The sequence below is a fragment of the Tursiops truncatus genome, chromosome 5, assembly GCF_011762595.2.
Source record: "Tursiops truncatus isolate mTurTru1 chromosome 5, mTurTru1.mat.Y, whole genome shotgun sequence".
Classification (NCBI taxonomy): domain Eukaryota; kingdom Metazoa; phylum Chordata; class Mammalia; order Artiodactyla; family Delphinidae; genus Tursiops; species Tursiops truncatus.
Window position 1 is genome coordinate 27,802,886 of NC_047038.1, and position 23,199 is coordinate 27,826,084.

Genomic DNA, 23,199 nt, shown 5'->3' on the forward strand with positions numbered 1-23,199 from the left:
TGCATGTGTGTGTGTGGCGTAGAAGATGGGAAGTATGCATATTGTAGGTTAGTGATGGTGGTCACAAATGGGGGTATGTGGTCAATATCTGTTATTTCAAACTGCCTCCCCACTGGAAATGTCTACAAGTTTCAAGGAGCTCAAGACCTTATATCCAAGCATATTGAGCTTAAAAGTCGACAAGGAATTGTGTTCAATGTAATAGGAAACTTGCTGACTTAAGTGCCCAGAAATTCAGACAAGGTATTTGAGGCTTAAATTGTTACCCAACTATTAGGACTTGCTTCCTCTCATGTATGATTAAATATCAAAAGAAATCTATTTCAAGGTAAGTTTTTATTATAGCTCCTCTGTAGCAAAATAAAATTTATTTTCCAGACCCTTTAAATACATAAAACTGTAAGTGTATTCTCCTGAATTTATAGGCTCAATTTCCATTCACAATTCTTTTCAAAGCTGTAGCTGAGCCCTTTCTGAGGTCCAGGGAGTTACCTACCTTCACAGCGAATGTTGATTAGATAACACACTCTACAATAAAGCAGGGCAATATTAGAAGACTTGGTTGGGTTGTTTTTTGTTTTGTTTTTGTTTTTAAATAGAGAAAATGGAAACATAGAGAAGTAACCTGCTTGACCAAAGCCATTTCATTTATCAGTAGCAGAGCCAGTCCTAGGTAGTTCTGGGAACATCTAGTGTATAGTAACTACCAGGTCATTATGTTTCATTTATTTATTTATATTTATTTACTTATTTAGGCTGTGCTGGGTCTTCATGGCTTCTCTAGTTGCGATGTGCGGGTTTCTCTAGTTGCGGCATGCAGGCTCAGTTGCAGTATGTGGGATCTTAGTTCCCTGACCAGGGATCGAACCCTGGCCCACTGCATTGGGAGCGTGGAGTCATAACCACTGGACCACCAGGGAAGTCCCCACTAAGTTGCTTTTAAACTGGAACTCTGGTAGGGATGGAGGGTGAAGGTCATTGTGAAGATATGAGAGCACCTTACCTGTTGCTCCACTGTTGCTTATTAGACTGCTCAGAATATACTCTGCTTTTAAAAGTTTCCCTGAAAAGAAGCAACACATAATTAGTTCTGAACATGTGCTTTAAATACTGCTGTTCATGCTCTAAGGTTAACACATTATAACGGGGAAACATTCTATTTTAAAATTTAAAATCAGTAACTACATCATACACAAAAGTGAAAAAGAAGTTTTCAGGAACTGGTAAGGTGGGAAGTTGTACAGTATCTGAAATTGCAATTAAATTCATATACATGTACATACATATACACACACATATTCATTCATATGAATGAATAATCCATTCATATAGAGTAAGGCTTGAGAAGTAAAGGCAAACCTTTGTCAAAGGCTGTGTCTCCTTTTTGTGAAAACTATGCCTCCAGAAGTGGAGGAGAGTTGCCCGTGAATAGGTCTATTTACAGAATTATCAGGAAGGAATTTTTTTAGGGGGTGGGTAGAGAGGTTCTTTGTAAACTTTTCATTTATTTCATTAACACCACGTAGGAGGGGCCTATACTATGGATGGCTGTTTTTCTGTAAGGAGGAAACTCAATCATTCATCCTTTTATCCATTTCTGCTCCCAGGTGCCTCTAAGCCCCATATGACCTGGCCCCTGGGACTTCTTTGACCTCTTCTCTTAGCATTCTTTCCCTCATCCTCACTCCTTCTACTTTGGTTACAGTGGCCTCCTGACTGCTCCTTGAATCTGCCAGGCTTGTTCCCATGTCAGGGCTTTTGTACTTATTTTAGTCTGGAATGCGTTTATTCCAGATATCTCCAAGGCTTGCTCTCTTCTCCTTCAGGTCTTTGCTCAAATGTCACTTCACTGTCTCATAAGGCCTTCCCTGACCACCCTATTTCAAAGTGCAGATACAGACATATACCTGACTGTGGTAGATTGTGATCCAAAGGAGGTCACAACAATATCTTCTATCCCACATGCTCTTCTGCAACGTGACCTTGCCATTCCTCCATCAAGAAGTGGAATCTATTTTCCTTCTCCTTGAGCCTGAACTGGCCCTGTGACCTGTTGTGACCAATCGATGTGGCAGAAGTGACACTGTGTACCTTTCTGGTCGGGACATTAAGAGATGCCTCTTGAGTGTGGATGCTTCTCTCCAGCATAATTTTGTACTTGATCTGCTAGGTCCCAGAGATTTCAGTCCTGAATTAATTTCTTCTTAATTACTTGGTGGGTGATTCCCTCTCTTGTGGGTAAATTCAGACTCCACACAGACATTTGGCACAGACTTGGGGTTTTTATTTCTTTACAGAGATTTTTTTTGGCCTCCACCTCAGAGCTTGGGCAGAGAATAAGCTTCCTCATCACCTCTCTGGGTGGGCTGGTAGAGCAGTTCAGTCCCATTTCATAGCTGTGCAAACCTTTAAGGATTCCAGCTTTATCCAAATATTTCACTCCACGTAGGCCCAAGGCCCTGTCTCTTGTCCCTGCACAGGAATTAAAGTGGCAATCCCTTCCCCTAGGACTATATCCAAGTGTAAATCTCTTTGGCTATAGTGTCAGGAGCAGTAGTCCACTATTCTGATTTTGAATGTCTTCTATGTTTCAGGCACTTAAAAAATATTTAATTCACGATATTTATGTACCGTGAATTAAATATTTCGATATTTAATATTTAAGTGGGAGAAGATTCAACACTTGCTCAATCCTCCACACTGATGGAACTGGAAGTTTGACTCTTTGTTTTTAACTGTGGCTTGAAAGGTTTTGTCTCCTAATTTCAGGCAGGAGTGAGCTGGGCAGGCCCAGGGCATCCTCTCTTGCCTCTGAAATCCCACGACATTGAACGCTTGGACCTTTGGAATGGGTTTTGAGTGGATACCAGGATGGGCTGGGTCAAAGGGGAAAACAGGCAGACTGTGCTGTCCCTTCATATTATCTTTATCCCTTTCCCTTATCCCTTATAACATCGTACACACCTCTCCTTTCTCTATCCCAGGATTCCCAAATGCTGGGGACTGAGACCCCTTTTCACTGTACCTTGTTCTCTTTCCAGGGCACCACTCCTGCCTTAAGTCCCCCTTTCTGGCTGAGAAACCCAGTGTAGGTAGAGCCTCAAGAGATATCTGGGGGCAGAAGTTTACAGATAAGCACTTTAACTCTGAGGCTGTGTCTGTTTTCTTGTGGCATTTCTGGCAGTATCTTTGAGGAAAAGACAACCCCAACTGTTGCAGAATAAGATCTAGGACTTTTACCTTAGACATGTGATGTGTGGGCAGAGGAGCGTGCTGCTCATGATGGTATCAAGGCTTAATTGTCATCAGAAGAAAAAGTCTATATCACCTTAGTTAGAGGCATGAGAGGAACAATCAACCAAACAAGTAAGTGAAAAGATTATTTGGTTGTGTAAAGCAAAGCTATCAACATGACTACTTACCACTTGACCTTGATTTCCATGTCACACTATAGCAAATCTGTAAATCTGTGTATCATGAAACATGCCTCAGTAACTGTTCCAAGCTCAATTTGATGAGAACCAACATTAGTTTGCCCACGCACGCCCGGCCCTCAACTTTCGGTTCCCCTAACAGAATGCTCTGCTCACACATTATTCCATCTGATGCCATCAGAAGGCGTATTAGTGGTTAGGTTTTTCTCATACCCTCAACATGATAAACCCCAAACATTACAAAATGTCCCAAATCATGGACATTTGAAGTAAGAATTTTTTCGTAAGTTCAACTCTGTTGATGCAATTACTTTAGAAAATAATAAGAAAATAATAAGATATGGGTACAATTTATGCACAGCTGCAAGAACTTGAGAGTGAATGAACTTGGGTTTGTGAAAAGTTATCCTCCACAAGCCCATGTCTCTCATGTCCTTTTATCTCTATCCCTCTCTGTACTCAGCAACTGTCCCATTCATTACAGTTAGTACAGTTCCTTTTCAAAGGAAATGAAGTAGTTAAAAGATATTTTAACTTCTTCAAGGCCAGAGTTATTAAAACAATAGCAATAGCTAAACCCAATTTAAAAAATGAGCCAGTCCTGTTTCTGGGACAGGCAACTTGCATTCTATTTTCATCCTTTATCCTTTCACTCTTGGAAAAGAGAACAGCAGGCTACAAGTTTCTAAACCTCATGGTTATCAGTAATTTAAATAATTCAAGAATTCTATGAAAGTGAACTTTGCTGTAACACATAGCAGGCCCCTCTCCCCTCCAGTCCCCCTCTACATTACAGCCTAAGTTAGAATGTCAGCCTCATTTTTCATTTTATTCAAAGTGACAGAAGGAAAAAAAAAGATACTTTAAGGCCTAATCAGGTACTGTACTGGTGTTCCATGTGATGGAAAAATATCTCAAATTACTTCAGTGGGTTTGTCAGGTCTATTGTTAGCATAGTCAAGTGGCCCTACAGAAAGGAGACTGGAGAGCTAAGAGAAAATAGTAGAATTCTAATCTGATTTTTAAAGGCTGCTGGTCAGAAGTATAGCAATTCAGATACCCCTGTTTGAAAGCAGCAGGACAGATTTGTTAGACGACAAAAGCTCCAATTAGTATTTTCCACCCCCTTTCACAATTTTCTCTATTGCTTTTGGCTCTGAAATCCTTTATGCCAGGGCCTTTGTGCTGGCTAGAGGCAGGGGGAAGGGCAAGGCGGCGGGCTGGCGGGAGCGCCGGCGGCTACAAAAGAAGGCCCGAGGGCCCCGGTGCCCGCCGTCCCCGCGGAAGTCAAGGAGCCCCGAGGAAGGTGAGCCCCAGACGGGACGACTCCGGGACGAGGAGGGCCAGCAGGAAGGAGCCTACCTGAGTGCATCGAGATTCGGGCTTGGCGAATAACCACCTGCGGGGCAATTGGCGTTGCTGGCTGCAGCTTGTGCAGCCCTTGGGCGACCTGCAGGAGTTCGCCCGAGACGTCGAGCCCGTACAGGAACCGGTCGCTGAGGAACACAATGGCAGCTGCGGTGGCACACTCCCGAGCGAGGATGGAGGCTTTCAGGGACGCCTGAATGAAAAGAAATAAAGTCGGGCAGAAAAGAAGGCAGTCTTGGGACCAGTAGTCTTCTAGGTATTATTATCAAAACAAGAACAACAACAAAACCTACAGCTACGAGAGGAAACAGTACGCTACTGAACAAAAAGCTAATAATAATGATAATGATAATAATAACGATAATGAAAAGCCCAATTCATTTGTGGGATAAAATAATATTTCTTTCATTCCATTTTTCCCTATTACATTTCTAATATTATACACGTAATAAATGCATATTTCTTGTTATGAAAAAATTCAAACACCAAGTAAAAATTAAAAGTGCCCCTTTGTTTTTTTCTGACACCTTACATTTTCCCTTCCACAAATTTCATTCTCATTCTTCCTGTTAATGGTTTCCCAGAGATCCTTCCAGAACTTCCTCTACCCTTTTCTGTTTATTTAGACATTGTTTCTTTGTCCTACCTTGCCTTCTCTCTCTCTCCTTTCTCATTTTCTCCCTCTATTTTTCTTTTCTTTTTTCTCTTTCTTTTCCTTGCTTTCTCCCTCCCTCCCTCCCTCCCTTTCTTTTCCTTTATTTCTTTCCTCCCTCCCTCCCTTCCTTCCTTCCTCCCTCCCTCCCTTCCTAAATGGCATTACACTAGATATATTCTTTTGCTACTTGATTTTTTTGGTCATCATAACATCTAGAAGTTTCCATGTCAGTTCATAATATTCTGCTTCATTTATTGCCTCTATTTTAATTAAGAAGAAATATAGGGGCTTCTGCGCTGGTGGCGCAGTGGTTGAGAGTCCGCCTGCCGATGCAGGGGACACGGGTTCGTGCCCCGGTCCGGGAAGATCCCACATGCTGCGGAGCGGCTGGGCCTGTGAGCCATGGCCGCTGAGCCTGCGCGTCCGGAGCCTGTGCTCTGCAACGGGAGAGGCCATGGCAGTGAGAGGCCCGTGTACCGCCAAAAAAAAAAAAGAAGAAATATAGACTTCTAGGCAATATTTTATATTTGTTTAATATGATTATGTTTAGTTAATGAATAAAATAAGAAAAAAAACAGACATGAAATGAAAGTATAACATAAAGAGTGAGAAGTAGAGATAAATGAGGCAAACTTTTATGGAAAAAATCATCTTTTGGCCTTTTAAGGTATTATACAAAAGACATTGAAAGTCATGCAGCTGTTAGCATAAATGAGTTTACCACCCACTAGTACTTTCTCCATTTGCTAAACTATATCAAGCAGAGTTTTTTCTGGGCATGTTAGCTCACGTATGAAGCCTAGAAAGGCATTGTAAGCATTGCCCATTCTCCTACCACAATCTTATCATACAAGCATTGCTTTCTTCACCACATAAGTACTAACACTTATTGGGCAAAACCAGGTGCCAGGCACAGTGCTAAGAGCTTTATATGTATTAATTTATTCGATTCTCACAACAATCCTAAGAGGCAGGTTCTATTTATTTAAAGGTCAAAACCAATATTTTAATCATCCAATTGAATCACTCCTCTCATTCTTACTCCTAGAATCCTATTTCTTTTCATTTATACCTTGCCTACTGAGAATCAGCACAATAATCCTTCTCTTATCAAACTGATGCTTTCTTAACTTGTTAAGGGTTTTAACCTATGCTGTGTTTTTTAAGTTTGAAAAGTGATAATGTGCTCTTGTATTTATCCTTTTGTTCTTAGTTGATCACTACTGAAACTGTGATAGTGATGCCAATTGTTAGGGGAATACCTCTTCTCTCCTTTGATGTTTCCTTCCACGTGAAGGGAGCTCAAGTACTGTAGCACTCCTGGCCTCTCTCTACTCCTTTACCCACTCTGTCCCAGGAGAGTTGGACTACACTGATAAGAAAAATTGGGAAGAAGAAACTGGGCATGCATGGCTTAGCTCCTCTCTTTTTTCTTTTGGGAATGAGTTGTCTAAAGGAAACAGGGATTCTTCTCTGCTCTTCTATATCAGAAAGCCACCCTATATGGGGTGTTCTGCTTGGCCCAGTAATTTCTGTGACTGAATGGGGAAGTCGACATAATTCTGGGGTTCATCTAGCAGACCCCCTTGTTCTAATACCAAGCTATATCTTTCAATTTAGCCTTTGTCAGAATTAAAGGTAATATTTAATCTCTTGTCTGCCTAACTCCTCTTTTGTTTTATATCTTAGTTTGCTCCAGGAGGGGAAGAGAGGTGTTAGTTACCCCAACATTAATCACTGCCTGACACACCGTAACCCTTTCTAAGGGAAACTGCTCTGCCCACAGCCACTGCCTTTGAAGCAGCAATGTATTTTGCTACTTGACCTTGATCCCCTCTCCCCATCTTACCACCAGCTCAAGGCTAACCTAAGAGTACCCACCTGACACTTGGCCCATGACTCTGTGGTCTGGCTTGAAAAATGAACTTATTGATCTGAACTAAGAAGGATAGAAAAAATTTTCCAGTTGTTGCAGGATGGGAAGAAGCAGAGACTAGAGTGTAGCTAAGCTACATTTATAGATGACACCAGAGTGAAGATCCAAGAATATGACTCCAAAGCCACCTTTTCACAAGTGCTGTTCTTAGAGCTACAGGTTTCCTTTATTGCTCCATGTGTATCTTCATAACAATGTACACTCCATTTTATGAGTTTGCTTGTGTGAGCCTCTGTTTTACCCAACCAAAAAAGCCTAACTAAAACTGAAATGCTCAAAACTGCAATTGAGGTTTGTCAAATAAACTATCAATCTGAAAAACACAAGTTTTAAAATGAGAACATGTCAGTCATTTGACATTCATGAAATGTACACTTAAAGATGGAATAGGAAATTGATGATTTTATGTATGCCCAGCTCTGTTTAATAAGGACAGTCTCTGATCAAGAGTCCTTTCTATGCTAGCTACACATAAATATAGCCCTTTGGTTTGCAACCTCAGCTGCCATCTGTAGAACTTGCAGCTTCTGCCACTGCCAGGCTCCCTTAAACCTTTCTTTGAAACAGCATCTCTATTCCTGTCACCCTGCTCATGACTATGTACCCTGTGGAGGGTACTCAGCAAGCCAGAGTGAGTCTCCTCTCTTTGAGGTACATGCTTCATGTTTAGTTCTGCTCTCTATTCTCACAGGTGCTTCACTTCAGTTTTGGGGTAACTGAGTTCCTACAAGGGATGCAATGTTTAGAGGCCGGTCAATTCTCTAGGGCTGATTCTCCACCCTTTCCTCCCTGATAATAATGGTTTCCATCTTCGTAGTACCATCTAGTTTATGAAAAACGTTCACACAAATGAACTCATTTAAATCTATAGTAACTAAAAAATCTAAGTAAGATAAGGAAACCGTGGCTGAGAAGTTGACTTTCCAAAGTTACAAAGCCAAAAGGGTCAGGGTGAGGCAGGAAGGAACTCGTCTCTATCTTTTTTTTTCTTTTCTATTGTGGTAAAAAGCACAGAACGTAAAATTTGCCATCTCAGCTTTTTTTAAGAATGGCGTTCAGTAGTGTTAGGTATAGTCACATTATTGTGAATTAGATCTTCAGGACTTTTATATCTTGCAAGTATGAAACTTGATACAACAACCCTTTCTCCCTTCTCCCTAGCCCCTGGTAACCACAATTTTACTTTCTGTTTCTATGAAGTTGACTATTCTAGGTAACTCATATAAGTGGAATCATAGTTTTTGTCTTTCTGTGACTGGCCTACTTGACTTAGTATAAAGTCCTTAAGGTTCACCTGTGCTGTAGCATGTGACAAAATTTCCTTCCTTTTAAATGATGAAGAATATTCCATTGTATGTATATACCAATTTTTGTATGGATGAATCTATACCCATTCATCTGTCAATGGACATTTGGGTTGCTTCTACCACTTAGCTATTGTGAACAGTGCTGCTATGAACATGGGTGTGCAAATATCTCTTTGAGGCCATGCTTTCAATTCTTTGAGATATATACCTAGAAATAGGATTGCTGGATTAAATGGTAGTTATATTTTTAATTTTTTGAGGAACCACCATACTGTTTTCCATAGAGCTGACACCATTTTACAATACACCAACAGTGCACAGAGTTTCAATTTCTTTACATCCTCAGCTAATACTTGAGGAACCCAAGTCTCTCAAGGGTCAGTTTTTCGTCTGCTTTCCACCTGTGTCTGATGAAGGTGATTTTGAGTAGGGCCTAATCTGGGCACAGGAATCTGGGTCTTTGTAGCTAGGGCTGAACTCACCACTCACTGAGTCCAAACAGTGGTTCTAAGGAACCCATATCTCTTATTATGATAAAAAAAAATTATAAGAAAAAAAAAAACAGGGACAAATAAAAACAAATCCCAATTGAAAAGAGTGTTCTTGTTATGTGTTTAAAAATAAGAGAAAGAGGGCTTCCCTAGTGGCGCGGTGGTTGAGAGTCTGCCTGCCGATGCAGGGGACACGGGTTTGTGCCCCGTTCTGGGAAGATCCCACATGCCGCGGAGCGGCTGGGCCCCTGAGCCATGGCCGCTGAGCCTGTGCATCCGGAGCCTGTGCTCCGCAACGGGAGAGGCCACAACAGTGAGAGGTCCAAGTACCGCAAAAAAAAAAATAAATAAATAAAAAAAATAAGAGAAAAGAAAACCTTCCAGGAGATGGCCTTTAATTTCAGCATTTTGAAATTCTCTAGTGAAAGTTGGTACCAAAGGACCAAATGATAATTTGGTGATTAGCTGGGGATTACTCCAACTGGGAATTTCTTACACAGAGCTGAAAGGACGCTCCACAAGTCTAGTGAGGTGGTCTTCCCAAGTTGAGGAGATGGAGCTTCTAGGAGTCTGTAGAGGCTAAGGTGGCCAGGGTTCACAGAGCAGAGAACCAGAAGGAGAGAGCTGCACAAAGCAAGAAGTCCAGAGGTCTGCAGAGGGTCCCCTCTGAGTCTCCAGCAGAACACTACTGATCAGCTCATGTATGAAAAGACACCACCCAAGGCCGGGGAAAGAACCATCTGAAAGGAGCAGAGGAAACAATCCCCAAGTCTCATGTAGTTTGTGTTTCTACCAGCCATAGTAGGAAATCATGTCATTCACAGGGCAGGGGGTAGAATATTCAGAAGGGTATTGCTTCAGTAGTGAGACAAAATTAACCTCAGAGGAAGATGGCTCTTGGCCCACTCTGAAAGTTTAGAAGCAAGCATGGCATGGATCAAACTATTTCCTAACTTGACTGAATTCCAGAACAAGTTTCAAGAATATTTATAGGCACCCAAATTATCTGCCATATTATAAGGTAAAATTTATAATGTTTGGCATCCAGTCAAAAATTACCAGGCATGAAAGAAGCCTACACTAAAAAGAAAAAGAAATCAATAGAAACTGAACCCCGAATGACAGTTTTAACTGTATTTTATAAGTTCAAGAAGGTAGGGTAAAAATTAGGTGGGATTAGGGACATGGGAGATATAAAAAATGATCCAAATACAACTTCTAGAGATAAAAAAAATGTCTGAGATGAAACCACAGGTATCTGGACTGTGTCCAAGGTCCTCCATTTGCTTGCCATGGTCAGTTACTAAACCTCTCCTAGTCTCAATTTCCTCATCTGTGAAATGTGGATAGTACCTATTTTCAGTGCTGTTTTAGGATTAGAGGAAATGTGGGTCAAATGTTCAGCACAGAGCCTGGCACATTGTGGGTGCTTAATAAATGAAGAGGAACACTACGAAAAAAAATAGGAAAAAAGAATTCCGTTCACATGCTCCCATTCTCCTGTATGATAAAATAACAACAAGCAAAGACAGGCTCCTAAAAGAAATGTCAGTGGAATTTTCAACAGAGTAAAAAGGAAATAACAGATCATGCATATAACATCTCTAAGGTTTATCTCAGAAAATGGTGAAACCTCTCATTTAATTTCTTCTCTTCACTAAGTCTAAGGACTGATGTTACTGGAAGCTGAGGAAAAAAAAAAAAAAGGAAAATGAGCAGGCTCTATGGCAACTGGCGAAGGAAAGCTGGTTCTTGAAAGGGAGGCTTCTTAGCGTGCACGTGTGAGCTGCTTTTGCTGTCGCCAATGGAGGAATCCCTCCCGAGCACCTGTAAAGGATGCCACAAACACCCCATTCTGCATCCTGCGTGAACACGCCATATATTTGAGCAGAGAACATTCCCTCATCTATTTTTCCCCCTTCTACTCTTAATAGTTTGGAGCACAAAGCCTGAGAGAGGGTGACCTGCCAGACAAAGGCCCTTTGAGTTCCTTGGAAAAGTAGAGTTGGAGGAGGATGGAAGGAATCCAAGTGGCCCTATTATTTCCACTTGCACTAATTAGACATTTTTCTGTCAGCTATTGAGCACTGCTGAGAGGCCAAACTCACTGAATTCATTTCTAAAGTGTTTACAGAAGTTTGCATCTGTTTGTGTCTCTTCAGGAGGAAAATAAGCACTTCAATAGCATTGTGGAAAATCTAAACGAAGCATCCTATTCTGGAGGACCTGGCATCCCCGCAGCTGCATAATTTGACTCTGTTCAGGGCCCGAACCTCTCGCATCTCTCTCCAAAACCTAACGACGCAAAATGCAGAGAAGTCAACTCAGGGGAATCTTTTCTTTCTTGTCATTGTCTTTTCTCTCCCTCTTTTGAAACGGTGGCCTGCTGTGCACTACATACAGATTTAGGTGGGTATCATTCTTGCAGCCCCTCTCTCGCGTTTCCACCAGCACTCTGAGAAATTAATACCCACTTTCATTTGTTGCCAAGTGGGGGGATAGTAAATTCCTCAGCAGCAAAGCAGAATACATCACCATCCTGGGAATCTCCCCCAAATGTACACCGGGGGAGCACTCTGACTTCAGAAAGGGAGGAATGAAAGGAGGCCCGAGTGTGTGGTAGGGAAGGACGCTAAAGAGAACGTTTCCCTACATGGTAAAATGTGCCTGGGTTATGCACAATTAGATTAACATGAAAGAGAGTCCCTTTCCCTCCCCCACTCCCCCAAAAAGAAAGAAAACAACACAAAAACCCTAACCCACTGACTACGTGGCAGTGCCTTTGAAATGCATATTGGTCTACGTGGTATTTGATTCAGGATTCTTTTTGTCTGGGTTTTTAGACCCACGACTGACCTGCCATCACAGAGGGCTCAAAAATATAATCTTTTAAGATGGTGTCACAGTAACAGAATTTTAGTGATGGAACCAACATAGGATAACTCAAGATAAAAAAAAAAAAAAGGAATTCTGTTTTATTATCTTTCCTCAGAGGCTGACTTAGGAAGCTTGTCCCAATAGCCACTGAATTGTGGCTTTTCTTCCTGAATGAACCTGTTTAAATAAAAATATATGGATACAGATAAGGGAGTGTGTATGCTGGAGCTCTAAAGAGACAGGCTCATAAATGTGCACACACACACACCACAGTTTTTTCACATCTGTTTTCAGGATGGGAAATATGGGGTCCTAATTGAGTTTATGGCACAAAGGGAACTTCATGGCGAGGAAGCTGAGTCAGGTGGTAAAGGAATTAAACTCCACAATGAGATTTCAATACGCAGATGATTGAAAAAATGCGAAAGAGCCTTTTCTAAGGGCTTTTACTGAACAGCAGCAGGAAAAGTGTGTGCTGTTTTCATGGCTCCTGGCATTAGTGCTAGCCCCTCCCAACGCTGAGCATCAAGTTTGGGTCCCAGCTATGGGTTCAAAGCCACGATGTGTTCACAGCAATGACAATGGCAGCTGTTCTCAAGGGGGGCTGGGTGAGGGGACTCAGAACAGAAGCCATCTGGCATTGCAATTGGCAGGCGCAGTGTAAGGGGAAATTATTGCTGCATAGCAAATTGGGAGATAGGAAAAAGGCAGGGGAAAGGGAGGGGGGAAGTGTCCTGAGGTGAGGAATTAGCCGAATAAACAAATGAAAAGTGACTGAGGGCTGCATAGTTATATATCAACAATAAGGCAGAGTAAGAGTCAACTGATCAAACTGGACTACTCAAGGTCAAGGGAAGACCAGGCACAGCATGCACCACGTTTGTCCACCCACCGAAACGTGAGGAGGAAGAGAGGAAAAATCCTGAACCTTCTTACAGTTTATGTTCGGGGCCTGTTAACATTTCACCAATCTTTCCTTCATTTTACCAGTGGGGCATGCAGATTCAATCACTTTCCAGAAATAGTTATAACCTTTCTCTCAATCTCAATACCTAAAGATAATAATTTGCATCATCTATCCCTGCTTTCTTACCCTCCCTCTCTCAAATCTACTGTGAATGGAGTTGGGCTGTCTGTTAAAAGAACGAGAAAGCAGTATCAAAACAGAGGCCACCCACCCAGGATTCTGGTGAGCCTCACGGCCCCGGGTACTGTGGACCTGTGTGTCTTACCTTTCTTCTGGACTCCAGGTTGCTACAGCCACCATGGTGGTTTCAGCATCCACACTGATGACTCACCCAGCACACTGGTCTCTCTTGCCATGGCCTCCTTATCTCCAAGAGGCTAGCCTGACCTTTAGCCTCTTACCCCACCCCTCACTCCTCCTCCCTACTGGGGGTGGAGTGAGTTATCTGATCTGGCTCAGACCTTCCTCTTTCCTCTCTTCAAGTCTTCCTTCCTGTTCTACAGTAAGGGAAGGGGCCTGCCAGCAACAAGATGTGTCTGAAGTGAAGAATTTTCCAACCCACTTGTCTGAAAACCTAAAGATACATTCTCCTATCTGTTTTAGAATAATAAAGGTTGCTCTTTTGCATCTATCTTTCAGTTGGTTCTGAACACAGGAGGGGAAGATGAATATTATTTTTTGTCACTTAATATTTTCAAATTATATGCAATTCTCTGCCTAATCTGAGCTTCTACCCAAGCAAGTGAATGTGGCTGGAGAAAAATACACAATCATAACACTTCAAATTTATGACCATGACCTGAGGCTGGCCCTTAGCATGGCCTAACAACCCAGCTACTATTATACTTCTGCTCTCCTCTCCAGCTGCCACAGCCCCTTTAACCTCCTCACACTCAGCTGATGACCTGGCTTCTTATCTCACTAAGGAAACAGTCAGTGAGATGACATCTTCCTTATTCTCTTACCCAAATCTGCCAACCCTCTTGTACTGTAACCCATGTGTCCTCCCTACTTTCCTATTGGCATGTTTAAGGCCAACCCCCCCACTTAAATATTCAATTCTATCCTGCCTTCTTTACTCTAGGACATTATGCCTGTAAATACTTTCTTTCACTTCTGCATCATTAATTTCCTTATCTCTACTGGATCATTCTCATCAGCATACAAACATTACAATATCTTCCATCTTAAAAAGTCCTCCCTTAACCATATATCTCTGTCTTAGTCCTTTCAGGCTGCCATAACAAAAATGCCATAAACTGAGTGGTTTATATAACAACAGAAATTTATTTCTCATAGTTCTGGGGATTGGGAAGTCCAAGATCAAGGAACCGGCAGATTCCGTGCCTGGTGAGGGCCTGCTTCCTGGTTCACAGATGGCATCTTTTCTCCATGTCTCTCTGGGACCTCTTTTATAAGGGCACTTATCCCATTCATGAGGGCTCTGTCCTCAAGGCCTAATCATCTCCCAAAGCACCCCCTCCAAAACCATCACCTTGAGGGTTAGGATTTCAACCTATGAATTTGGGAGGTAAGGATACAAATATTCAGTCCACAGCATTCTGCCTCCAGCACCTGTCCCATTTCTCTGTTCCTCTTTACAGCCAGTCTCAAGAATTGTCTAAACTCAGTCTTTGCTTCCTCACCTCCCACTCTTTCTTAAATCTATAGCTTTCATCCCCAGCACTCCACTGAACCCATTCTTTTCTAGGTTGCCAACAACCTCCAAACCCAATGCCCATTTATTAATCCTCATCTTATTCAAACTCCTAGAACCATTTGGCTGTGACAATCAACCCCTCTTTTTTTATTCATGTGACTTCTGGCATTTCACACTCTCCTGCTTTTCTTCCTACCTCATTGGCTGCTCACTCTACTTTGCTGGAGCATCCTTCTTTTCCAGCCTCTGAATGTTAAAGCCCTAGGATTCAGTCCTAAGACGGCTTCCCTTCTCTAGCTACATTCACTTAGACTGTCCCATGGCCTCAAATATCACTTCTGTTGACAATCCCAAATTTAAATACCATCCTGAGTCTCTTTCCTGCAATGCTGCCTAGTGTATGAAATTGCCTAGACAATAAATAGCCCGATGTGGATGTCAGTTAGGTATCTCAAACTTAACATGTTTAAAACAAAACTCTATATTTTCTCTTCCATACTTGCTTTTCCATCTCAGTAATGACAACTCATCCATTCATTTGCTGAGGGACAAAACTTCAGAGGTTTCATTCTAAGTTTGTGGCTCTTCTCCTTCTCTCATACTCTACATCTAATCCACCAGCAAACGCTGTTGGCTCTACCTTTAAAACATGCACAAGATCTGGAGGAGCTTCAAGAGGGCGGAAGAGTAAGACGCAGAGATTACCTTCCTGCCCACAAATACATCAGGAATACATCTACATGTGCAACAACTCCTACAGAACACCTACTGAACGCTGGCAGAAGACCTCAGACCTCCCAAAAGGCAAGAAACTCCCCACGTACCCGGGTAGGGCAAAAGAAAAAAGAAAAAAAACAGACAAACAATAGGGACGGGACCTGCACCTCTGGGAGGGAGCTGTGAAGGAGGGAAGGTTTCCACACACTAGGAAGCCCCTTCGCGGGCGGAGACTGCAGGTGGCGGAGGGGGAAAGCTTCGGAGCCGCGGAGGAGAGCACAGCAACAGGGGTGCGGAGGACAAAGCGGAGATTCCAGCACAGAGGATCGGTGCCGACCAGCACTCACCAGCCGAGAGGCTTGTCTGCTCACCCGCCAGGGTGGGCGGGGCTGGGAGTTGAGGCTCGGGCTTCGGTCGGAGCACAGGGAGAGGACTGGGGTGGGCTGCGTGAACACAGCCTGAGGGGGTTAGTGCGCCACAGCTAGCAGGGAGGGAGTCCGGTTAAAGGTCTGGAGCTGCCGAAGAGGCAAGAGACCTTTTCTTGCCTCTTTGTTTCGTGGTGCGCGAGGAGAGGGGATTCAGAGCGCTGCTTAAAGGAGCTCCAGAGACGGGCACGAGCAGCGGCTAACAGCGCGGACCCCAGAGACGGGCATGAGACACTAAGGCTGCTGCTGCTGCCACCAAGAAGCCTGTGTGCGAGCACAGGTCACTATCCACACCCGCCTTCCGGGGAGCCTGTGCAGCCCGCCACTGCCAGGGTCCCAGGATCCAGGGACAACTTCCCCGGGAGAACGCACGGCGCGCCTCAGGCTGGTGCAACGTCATGCTGGCCTCTGCCGCCGCAGGCTTGCCCCGCATCCGTACCCCTCCCTCCCCCTGGCCTGAATGAGCCAGAGCCCCTGAAGCAGCTGCTCCTTTAACCCCGTCCTGTCTGAGCGAAGAACAGATGCCCTCCGGCGACCTACACGCAGAGGCGGGGCCAAATCCAAAGCTGAACCCTGGGAGCTGTGTGAACAAAGAAGAGAAAGGAAATCTCTCCCAGCAGCCTCAGGAGCAGCGGATTAAATCTCCACAATCAACTTGATGTACCCTGCATCTGTGGAATACATGAATAGACAATGAATCATCCCAAATTGAGGAGGTGGGCTTTGGGAGCAACGATATATACATATTTTTTACCTTTTTCTCTTTTTGTGAGTATGTGTTGCTTCTGTGTGTGATTTTGTCTGTATAGCTTTGCTTTGACCATTTGTCCTAGGGTTCTGTCTGTCCATTTTGTTTTTTTTATTACTTAAAAATTTTTTTTATTAGTAATTATTTTTAATAACTTTATTTTTTTTATTTTACTTTATTTTATTTTATCTTCTTCTTTCTTTTTTTTTCTCCCTTTTATTCTGAGCCGTCTGGAGGACAGGCTCTTGGTGCTCCAGCCAGGCGTCAGGGCTGTGTCACTGAGGTGGGACAGCCAAGTTCAGGACAGTGGTCCACAAGAGACCTTCCAGCTCCACGTAATATCAAAAGGTGAAAATCTCCCAGAGATCTCCATCTCAATGCCAAGACCCAGCTCCACTCAACGACCAGCAAGCTACAGTGCAGGACACCCTGTGCCAAACAACTAGCAAGACAGGAACACAACCCCATCCATTAGCAGATAGGCTGCCTAACATCATAGTAAGGTCACAGACACCCCAAAACACACCACAAGACGTGGACCTGCCCACCAGAGAGACAAGATCCAGCCTCATCCACCAGAACACAGGCACTAGTCCCCTCCACCAGGAAGCCTACACAACCCACTGAACCAACCTTAGCCACTGGGGACAGACATCAAAAACAACAGAAACTACGAACCTGCAGCCTGCAAAAAGAATACCCCAAACACAGTAAGTTAAGCAAAATGAGAAGACAGAGAAACACACAGCAGATGAAGGAGCAAGGCAAAAACCCACCAGACCTAACAAATGAAGAGGAAATAGGCAGTCTACCTGAAAAAGAATTCAGAATAATGATAGTAAATATGATCTGAGATCTTGGAAATAGAATGGAGCAAATACAAGAAACATTTAACAAGGACCTAGAAGAACTAAAGAGCAAACAGTGATGAACAACACAATAAATGAAATAAAAAATTCTCTAAAGGGATCAATAGCAGAATAACTGAGACAGAAGAACGGATAAGTGACCTGGAAGATAAAATAGTGGAAATAACTACCACAGAGCAGAATAAAGAAAAAAGAATGAAAAGAACTGAGGACAGTCTCAGAGACCTCTGGGACAACATTAAACACACCAACATTCGAATTATAGGGGTCCCAGAAGAAGAAGAGAAAAAGAAAGGGACTGAGAAAATATTTGAAGAGATTATAGTTGAAAACTTCCCTAATATGGGAAAGGAAATAGTTAATAAAGTCCAGGAAGCACAGAGAGTCCCATACAGGATAAATCCAAGGAGAAACAAGTGAAGACACATATTAATCAAACTATCAAAAATTAAATACAAAGAAAACATATTAAAAGCAGCAAGGGAAAAACAGCAGATAACACATAAGGGAATCCCCATAAGGTTAACAGCTGATCTTTCAGCAGAAACTCTGGAAGCCAGAAAGGAGTGGCAGGACGTATTTAAAGTGATGAAGGAGAAAAACCTACAACTAAGATTACTCTACTCAGCAAGGATCTCATTCAGATTTGATGGAGAAATTAAAACCTTTACAGACAAGCAAAAGCTAAGAGAATTTAGCACCACCAAACCAGCTTTACAACAAATGCTAAAGGAACTTCTCTAGACAGAAAACGCAAGAGAAGGAAAAGACCTACAATAATAAACCCAAAACAATTACGAAAATGGTAATAGGAACATACATATTGATAATTACCTTAAATGTAAATGGATTAAATGCTCCATCCAAAAGACACAGACTGGCTGAATGGATACAAAAACAGGACCCATATATATGCTGTCTACAAGAGACCCACTTCAGACCTAGTGATACATACAGACTGAATGTGAGGGGATGGAAAAAGATATTCCATGCAAATGGAAATCAAAAGAAAGCTGGAGTAGCAATGCTCATATCAGAGAAAATAGACTTTAAAACAAAGACTATTACAAGAGACAAAGAAGGACACTACATAATGATCAAGGGATCAATCCAAGAAGAAGATATAACAATTGTAAACATTTATGCACCCAACATAGGAGCACCTCAATGCATACGGCAAATACTAACAGCCATAAAAGGGGAAATTGACAGTAACACAATCATAGTAGGGGACTTTAACACCCCACTTTCACCAATGGATAGATCATCCAAAATGAAAATAAATAAGGAAACACAAGCTTTAAATGATACATTAAACAAGATGGACTTAATTGATATTTATAGGACGTTCTATCCCAAAACAACAGAATACACATTCTTCTCAAGTGCTCATGGAACATTCTCCAGGATAGATCATATGTTGGGTCACAAATCAAGCCTTGGTAAATTTAAGAAAACTGAAATCGTATCAAGTATCTTTTCTGACCACAATGCTATGAGACTAGATATCAATTATAGGAAAAAATCTGCAATAAATACAAACACATGGAGGCTAAACAACACACTACTTAATGACCAAGAGATCACTGAAGAAATCAAAGAGGAAATCAAAACATACCTAGAAACAAATGACAATGAAAACACGATGACCCAAAACCTATGGGATGCAGCAAAAGCAGTTCTAAGAGGGAAGTTTATAGCAATACAATCGTACCTTAAGAACCAAGAAACAATTCAAATAAACAACCTAAACTTACACCTAAAGCAATTAGAGAAAGAAGAACAAACAAACCCCAAAGTTAGCAGAAGGAAAGAAATCATAAAGATCAGATCAGAAATAATTGAAAAAGAAATGAAGGAAACGATAGCAAAGATCAATAAAACTAAAAGCTGGTTCTTTGAGAAGATAAACAAAATTGATAAACCATTAGCCAGACTCATCAAGAAAAAAAGGGATAAGACTCAAATCAATAGAATTAGAAGTGAAAAAGGAGAGGTAACAACTGCCACTGCAGAAATACAAAGGATTATGAGAGATTACTACAAGCAACTCTATGCCAATAAAATGGACAACCTGGAAGAAATGGACAAATTCTTAGAAATGCACAACCTGCCAAGACTGAACCAAGAAGAAACAGAAAATATGAACAGACCAATCACAAGCACTGAAATTCAAACTGTGATTAAAAATCTTCCAACAAACAAAAGCCCAGGACCTGATGGCTTCATAGGCGAATTCTATCAAACATTTAGAGAAGAGCTAACACCTATCCTTCTCAAACTCTTCCAAAATATAGCAGAGGGGGGAACACTCCCAAACTCATTCTACAAGGCCACCATCACCCTGATACCAAAACCAGACAAAGATGTCACAAAGAAAGAAAACTACAGGCCAATATCACTGATGAACATAGATGCAAAAATCCTCAAATACTAGCAAACAGAATCCAACAGCACATTAAAAGATTCATACACCATGATCAAGTGGGGTTTATTCCAGGAATGCAAGGATTCTTCAATATATGCAAATCAATCAACGTGATACACCATATTAACAAACTGAAGGAGAAAAACCATATGATCATCTCAATCGATGCAGAGAAAGTTTTTGACAAAATTCAACACCCATTTATGATAAAAACCTTACAGAAAGTAGGCAGAGAGGGAACTTTGCTCAACACAATAAAGGCCATATATGACTAACCCACAGCCAACATCATTCTCAATGGTGAAAAACTGAAACCATTTCCACTAAGATCAGGAACAAGACAAGGTTGCCCACTCTCACCACTCTTATTCAACATAGTTTTGGAAGTTTTAGCCACAGTGATCAGAGAAGAAAAGGAAATAAAAGGAATCCAAATCGGAAAAGAAGAAGTAAAGCTGTAAATGTTTGCAGATGACATGATACTATACATAGAGAATCCTAAAGATGCTACCAGAAAACTACTAGACCTAATCAATGAATTTGGTAAAGTAGCAGGATACAAAATTAATGCACAGAAATCTCTGGCATTCCTATACACTAATGATGAAAAATCTGAAAGTGAATTTAAGAAAACACTCCCATTTACCATTGCAACAAAAAGAATAAAATATCTAGGAATAAACCTACCTAAGCAGACAAAAGACCTGTATGTAGAAAATTATAAGACACTGATGAAAGAAATTAAAGATGATATAAATAGATGGAGAGATATACCATGTTCTTGGATTGGAAGAACCAACATTGTGAAAATGACTCTACTACCCAAAGCAATCTACAGGTTCAATGCAATCCCTATCAAACTACCACTGGCATTTTTCATAAACTAGAACAAAAAATTTCACAATTTGTATGGAAACACAAAAGACCCCGAATAGCCAAAGCCATCTTTTTTTTTTTTTTTTTTTGCGGTATGCGGGTCTTTCACTGCTGTGGCCTCTCCCCTTGTGGAGCACAGGCTCCGGATGCGCAGGCTCAGCAGCCATGGCTCATGGGCCCAGCCGCTTTGTGGCACGTGGGATCTTCCTGGACCGGGGCACGAACCCGTGTCCCCTGCATCGGCAGGCGGACTCCCAACCACTGCGCCACCAGGGAAGCCCTAAAGCAATCTTGAGAAAGAAAACCAGAGCTGGAGGAATCAGGCTCCCGGACTTCACACTATACTACAAAGCTACAGTAATCAAGACAGTATGGTACTGGTTCAGAAACAAAAATATAGATCAATGGAACAAGATAGAAAGCCCGGAGATAAACCCATGCACATACGGTCACCTTATCTTCGATAAAGGAGGCAAGAATATACAGTGGAGAAAAGACAGCCTCTTCAGTAAGTGGTGCTCGGAAAACTGGACAGGTACATGTAAAAGAATGAAGTTAGAACAGTCCCCAACACCATACACAAAAATAAACTCAAAATGGATTAAAGACCTAAATGTAAGGCCAGACACCATCAAACTCTTAGAGGAAAACATAGGCAGAACACTCTATGACCTAAATCACAGCAAGATCCTTTTTGACCCACCTCCTAGAGAAATGGAAATAAAAACAAAAATAAAAAATGGAACCTAACGAAACTTAACAGCTTTTGCACAGCAAAGGAAACCATAAAGAAGATGAAAAGACAACCCTCAGAATGGGAGAAAATATTTGCAAATGAAGCAACTGACAAAGGATTAATCTCCAAAATTTACAAGCAGCTCATGCAGCTCAATATCAAAAAAACAAACAACCCAGTCCAAAAATGGGCAGAAGACCTAAATAGACATTTCTCCAAAGAAGATATACAGATTGCCAACAAACACATGCTCAAACATGAAAATGTTCAACATCATTAATCATTAGAGAAATGCAAGTCAAAACTACAATGAGATATCATCTCACACCAGTCAGCATGGCCATCATCAAAAAATCTACAAACAATAAATGTTGGAGAGGGTGTGGAGAAAAGGGATCCCTCTTGCACTGTTAGTGGGAATGTAAGTTGATACAGCCACTATGGAGAACAGTATGGAGGTTCCTTAAAACACTAAAAATAGAACTACCATATGACCCAGCAATCCCACTACTGGGTATATACCCTGAGAAAACCATAATTCAAAAAGATTCATGTACCAAAATGTTCATTGCAGCTCTATTTACAATAGCCAGGACATGGAAGCAACCTAAGTGTCCATCAACAGATAAATGGATAAAGAAGATGTGGCACATATATACAATGGAATATCACTCAGCCATAAAAAGGAACAAAACTGAGTTATTTGTAATGAGGTGGATGGACCTAGAGACTGTCACTCAGCGTGAAGTAAGTCAGAAAGAGAAAAACAAATACCATATGATAACACATATATATGGAATCTAAAAAAAAAAAAAAAAAGGTCAAGAAGAACCTAGGGACAAGATGGGAATAAAGATGCAGACTTACTAGAGAACAGACTTGAGGATACGGGGAGAGGGAAGGGTAAGCTGGGACAAAGTGAGAGGGTGGCATGGACATATATACACTACCAAACGTAAAACAGATAGCTAGCGGGAAGCATCTGCATAGCACAGGGAGATCAGCTTGGTGTTTTGTGACCACGTAGCGGGGTGGGATAGGGAGGGTGGGAGGGAGGAAATTGCAAGAGGGAAGAGATATGGAGACATATGTATATGTATAACTGATTTACTTTGTTATAAAGCAGAAACTAACACACCATTGTTAAGCAATTATACTCCAATAAAGATGTTGAAAAAAAAAAAACATGCACAAGATCTGACCACTTTTCACCTCCTCTAGAGCAACCACTTTAGTTCAAGCCATTATTATAAACTTGCTTGGATACAAGCAACAGCTTTCTAACTTGAATCCCTCCCTTTGCCACCTAAGTCCTCTCCCCCTTCTCCCCACATTTCTCACACAGCAACCGAAGTGATCCCTTTAAAATGTAAATCAAATAATAATGTTGATTCTCTGCTCTCAACTTCAACACGACTTCCCATCACAATTAAAATTTAAATCTGTTGTCTTGGCCAAAAAGGCCCTATATGATTGTGCCTCTGACTACTTCACTATTTCCTCTCATTCTCATTTTTTCTCACTGTTCTGCAGCCTCCCTGCTCACCCTCCAAGTCAAGTTTGTGCTTCGGGCCTTTACACTTACTGTTCCCTCTGTCTGGAATGCTCTTCCCTCAGCTATCTGCAAGGCTCCCCCATTCAGATCTGGGCCCCAGTTACCCTTTCAAAGAAGCCTTCTCTGAGCATTTCTCTAAAATTATAGTAT

At 41.8% G+C, this 23,199-nt stretch overlaps 1 protein-coding gene across 20 annotated transcripts in view; it reads right to left on the reverse strand.

Moving 5' to 3' along the window:
• Positions 1–23,199, reverse strand: part of ALPK1 (alpha kinase 1) — a 132,374-nt gene that overhangs the window by 17,391 nt on the left and 91,784 nt on the right. For 18 of the 20 annotated variants that reach the window (XR_002174892.3, XR_012331902.1, XR_004526624.2 and 15 more), the window contains 3 exons: positions 4,797–4,995; positions 3,423–3,467; positions 1,004–1,063 (listed from right to left, as the gene is read on the reverse strand). Coding sequence is in view for 16 of the 20 variants with exons in the window: in XM_073804968.1 (XP_073661069.1) it covers positions 1,004–1,063; positions 3,423–3,467; positions 4,797–4,995 (304 nt within the window). In the remaining 4 variants the exon portion in view is untranslated. The other 2 variants (XM_019927820.3, XM_019927824.3) reach the window with 2 other exon arrangements.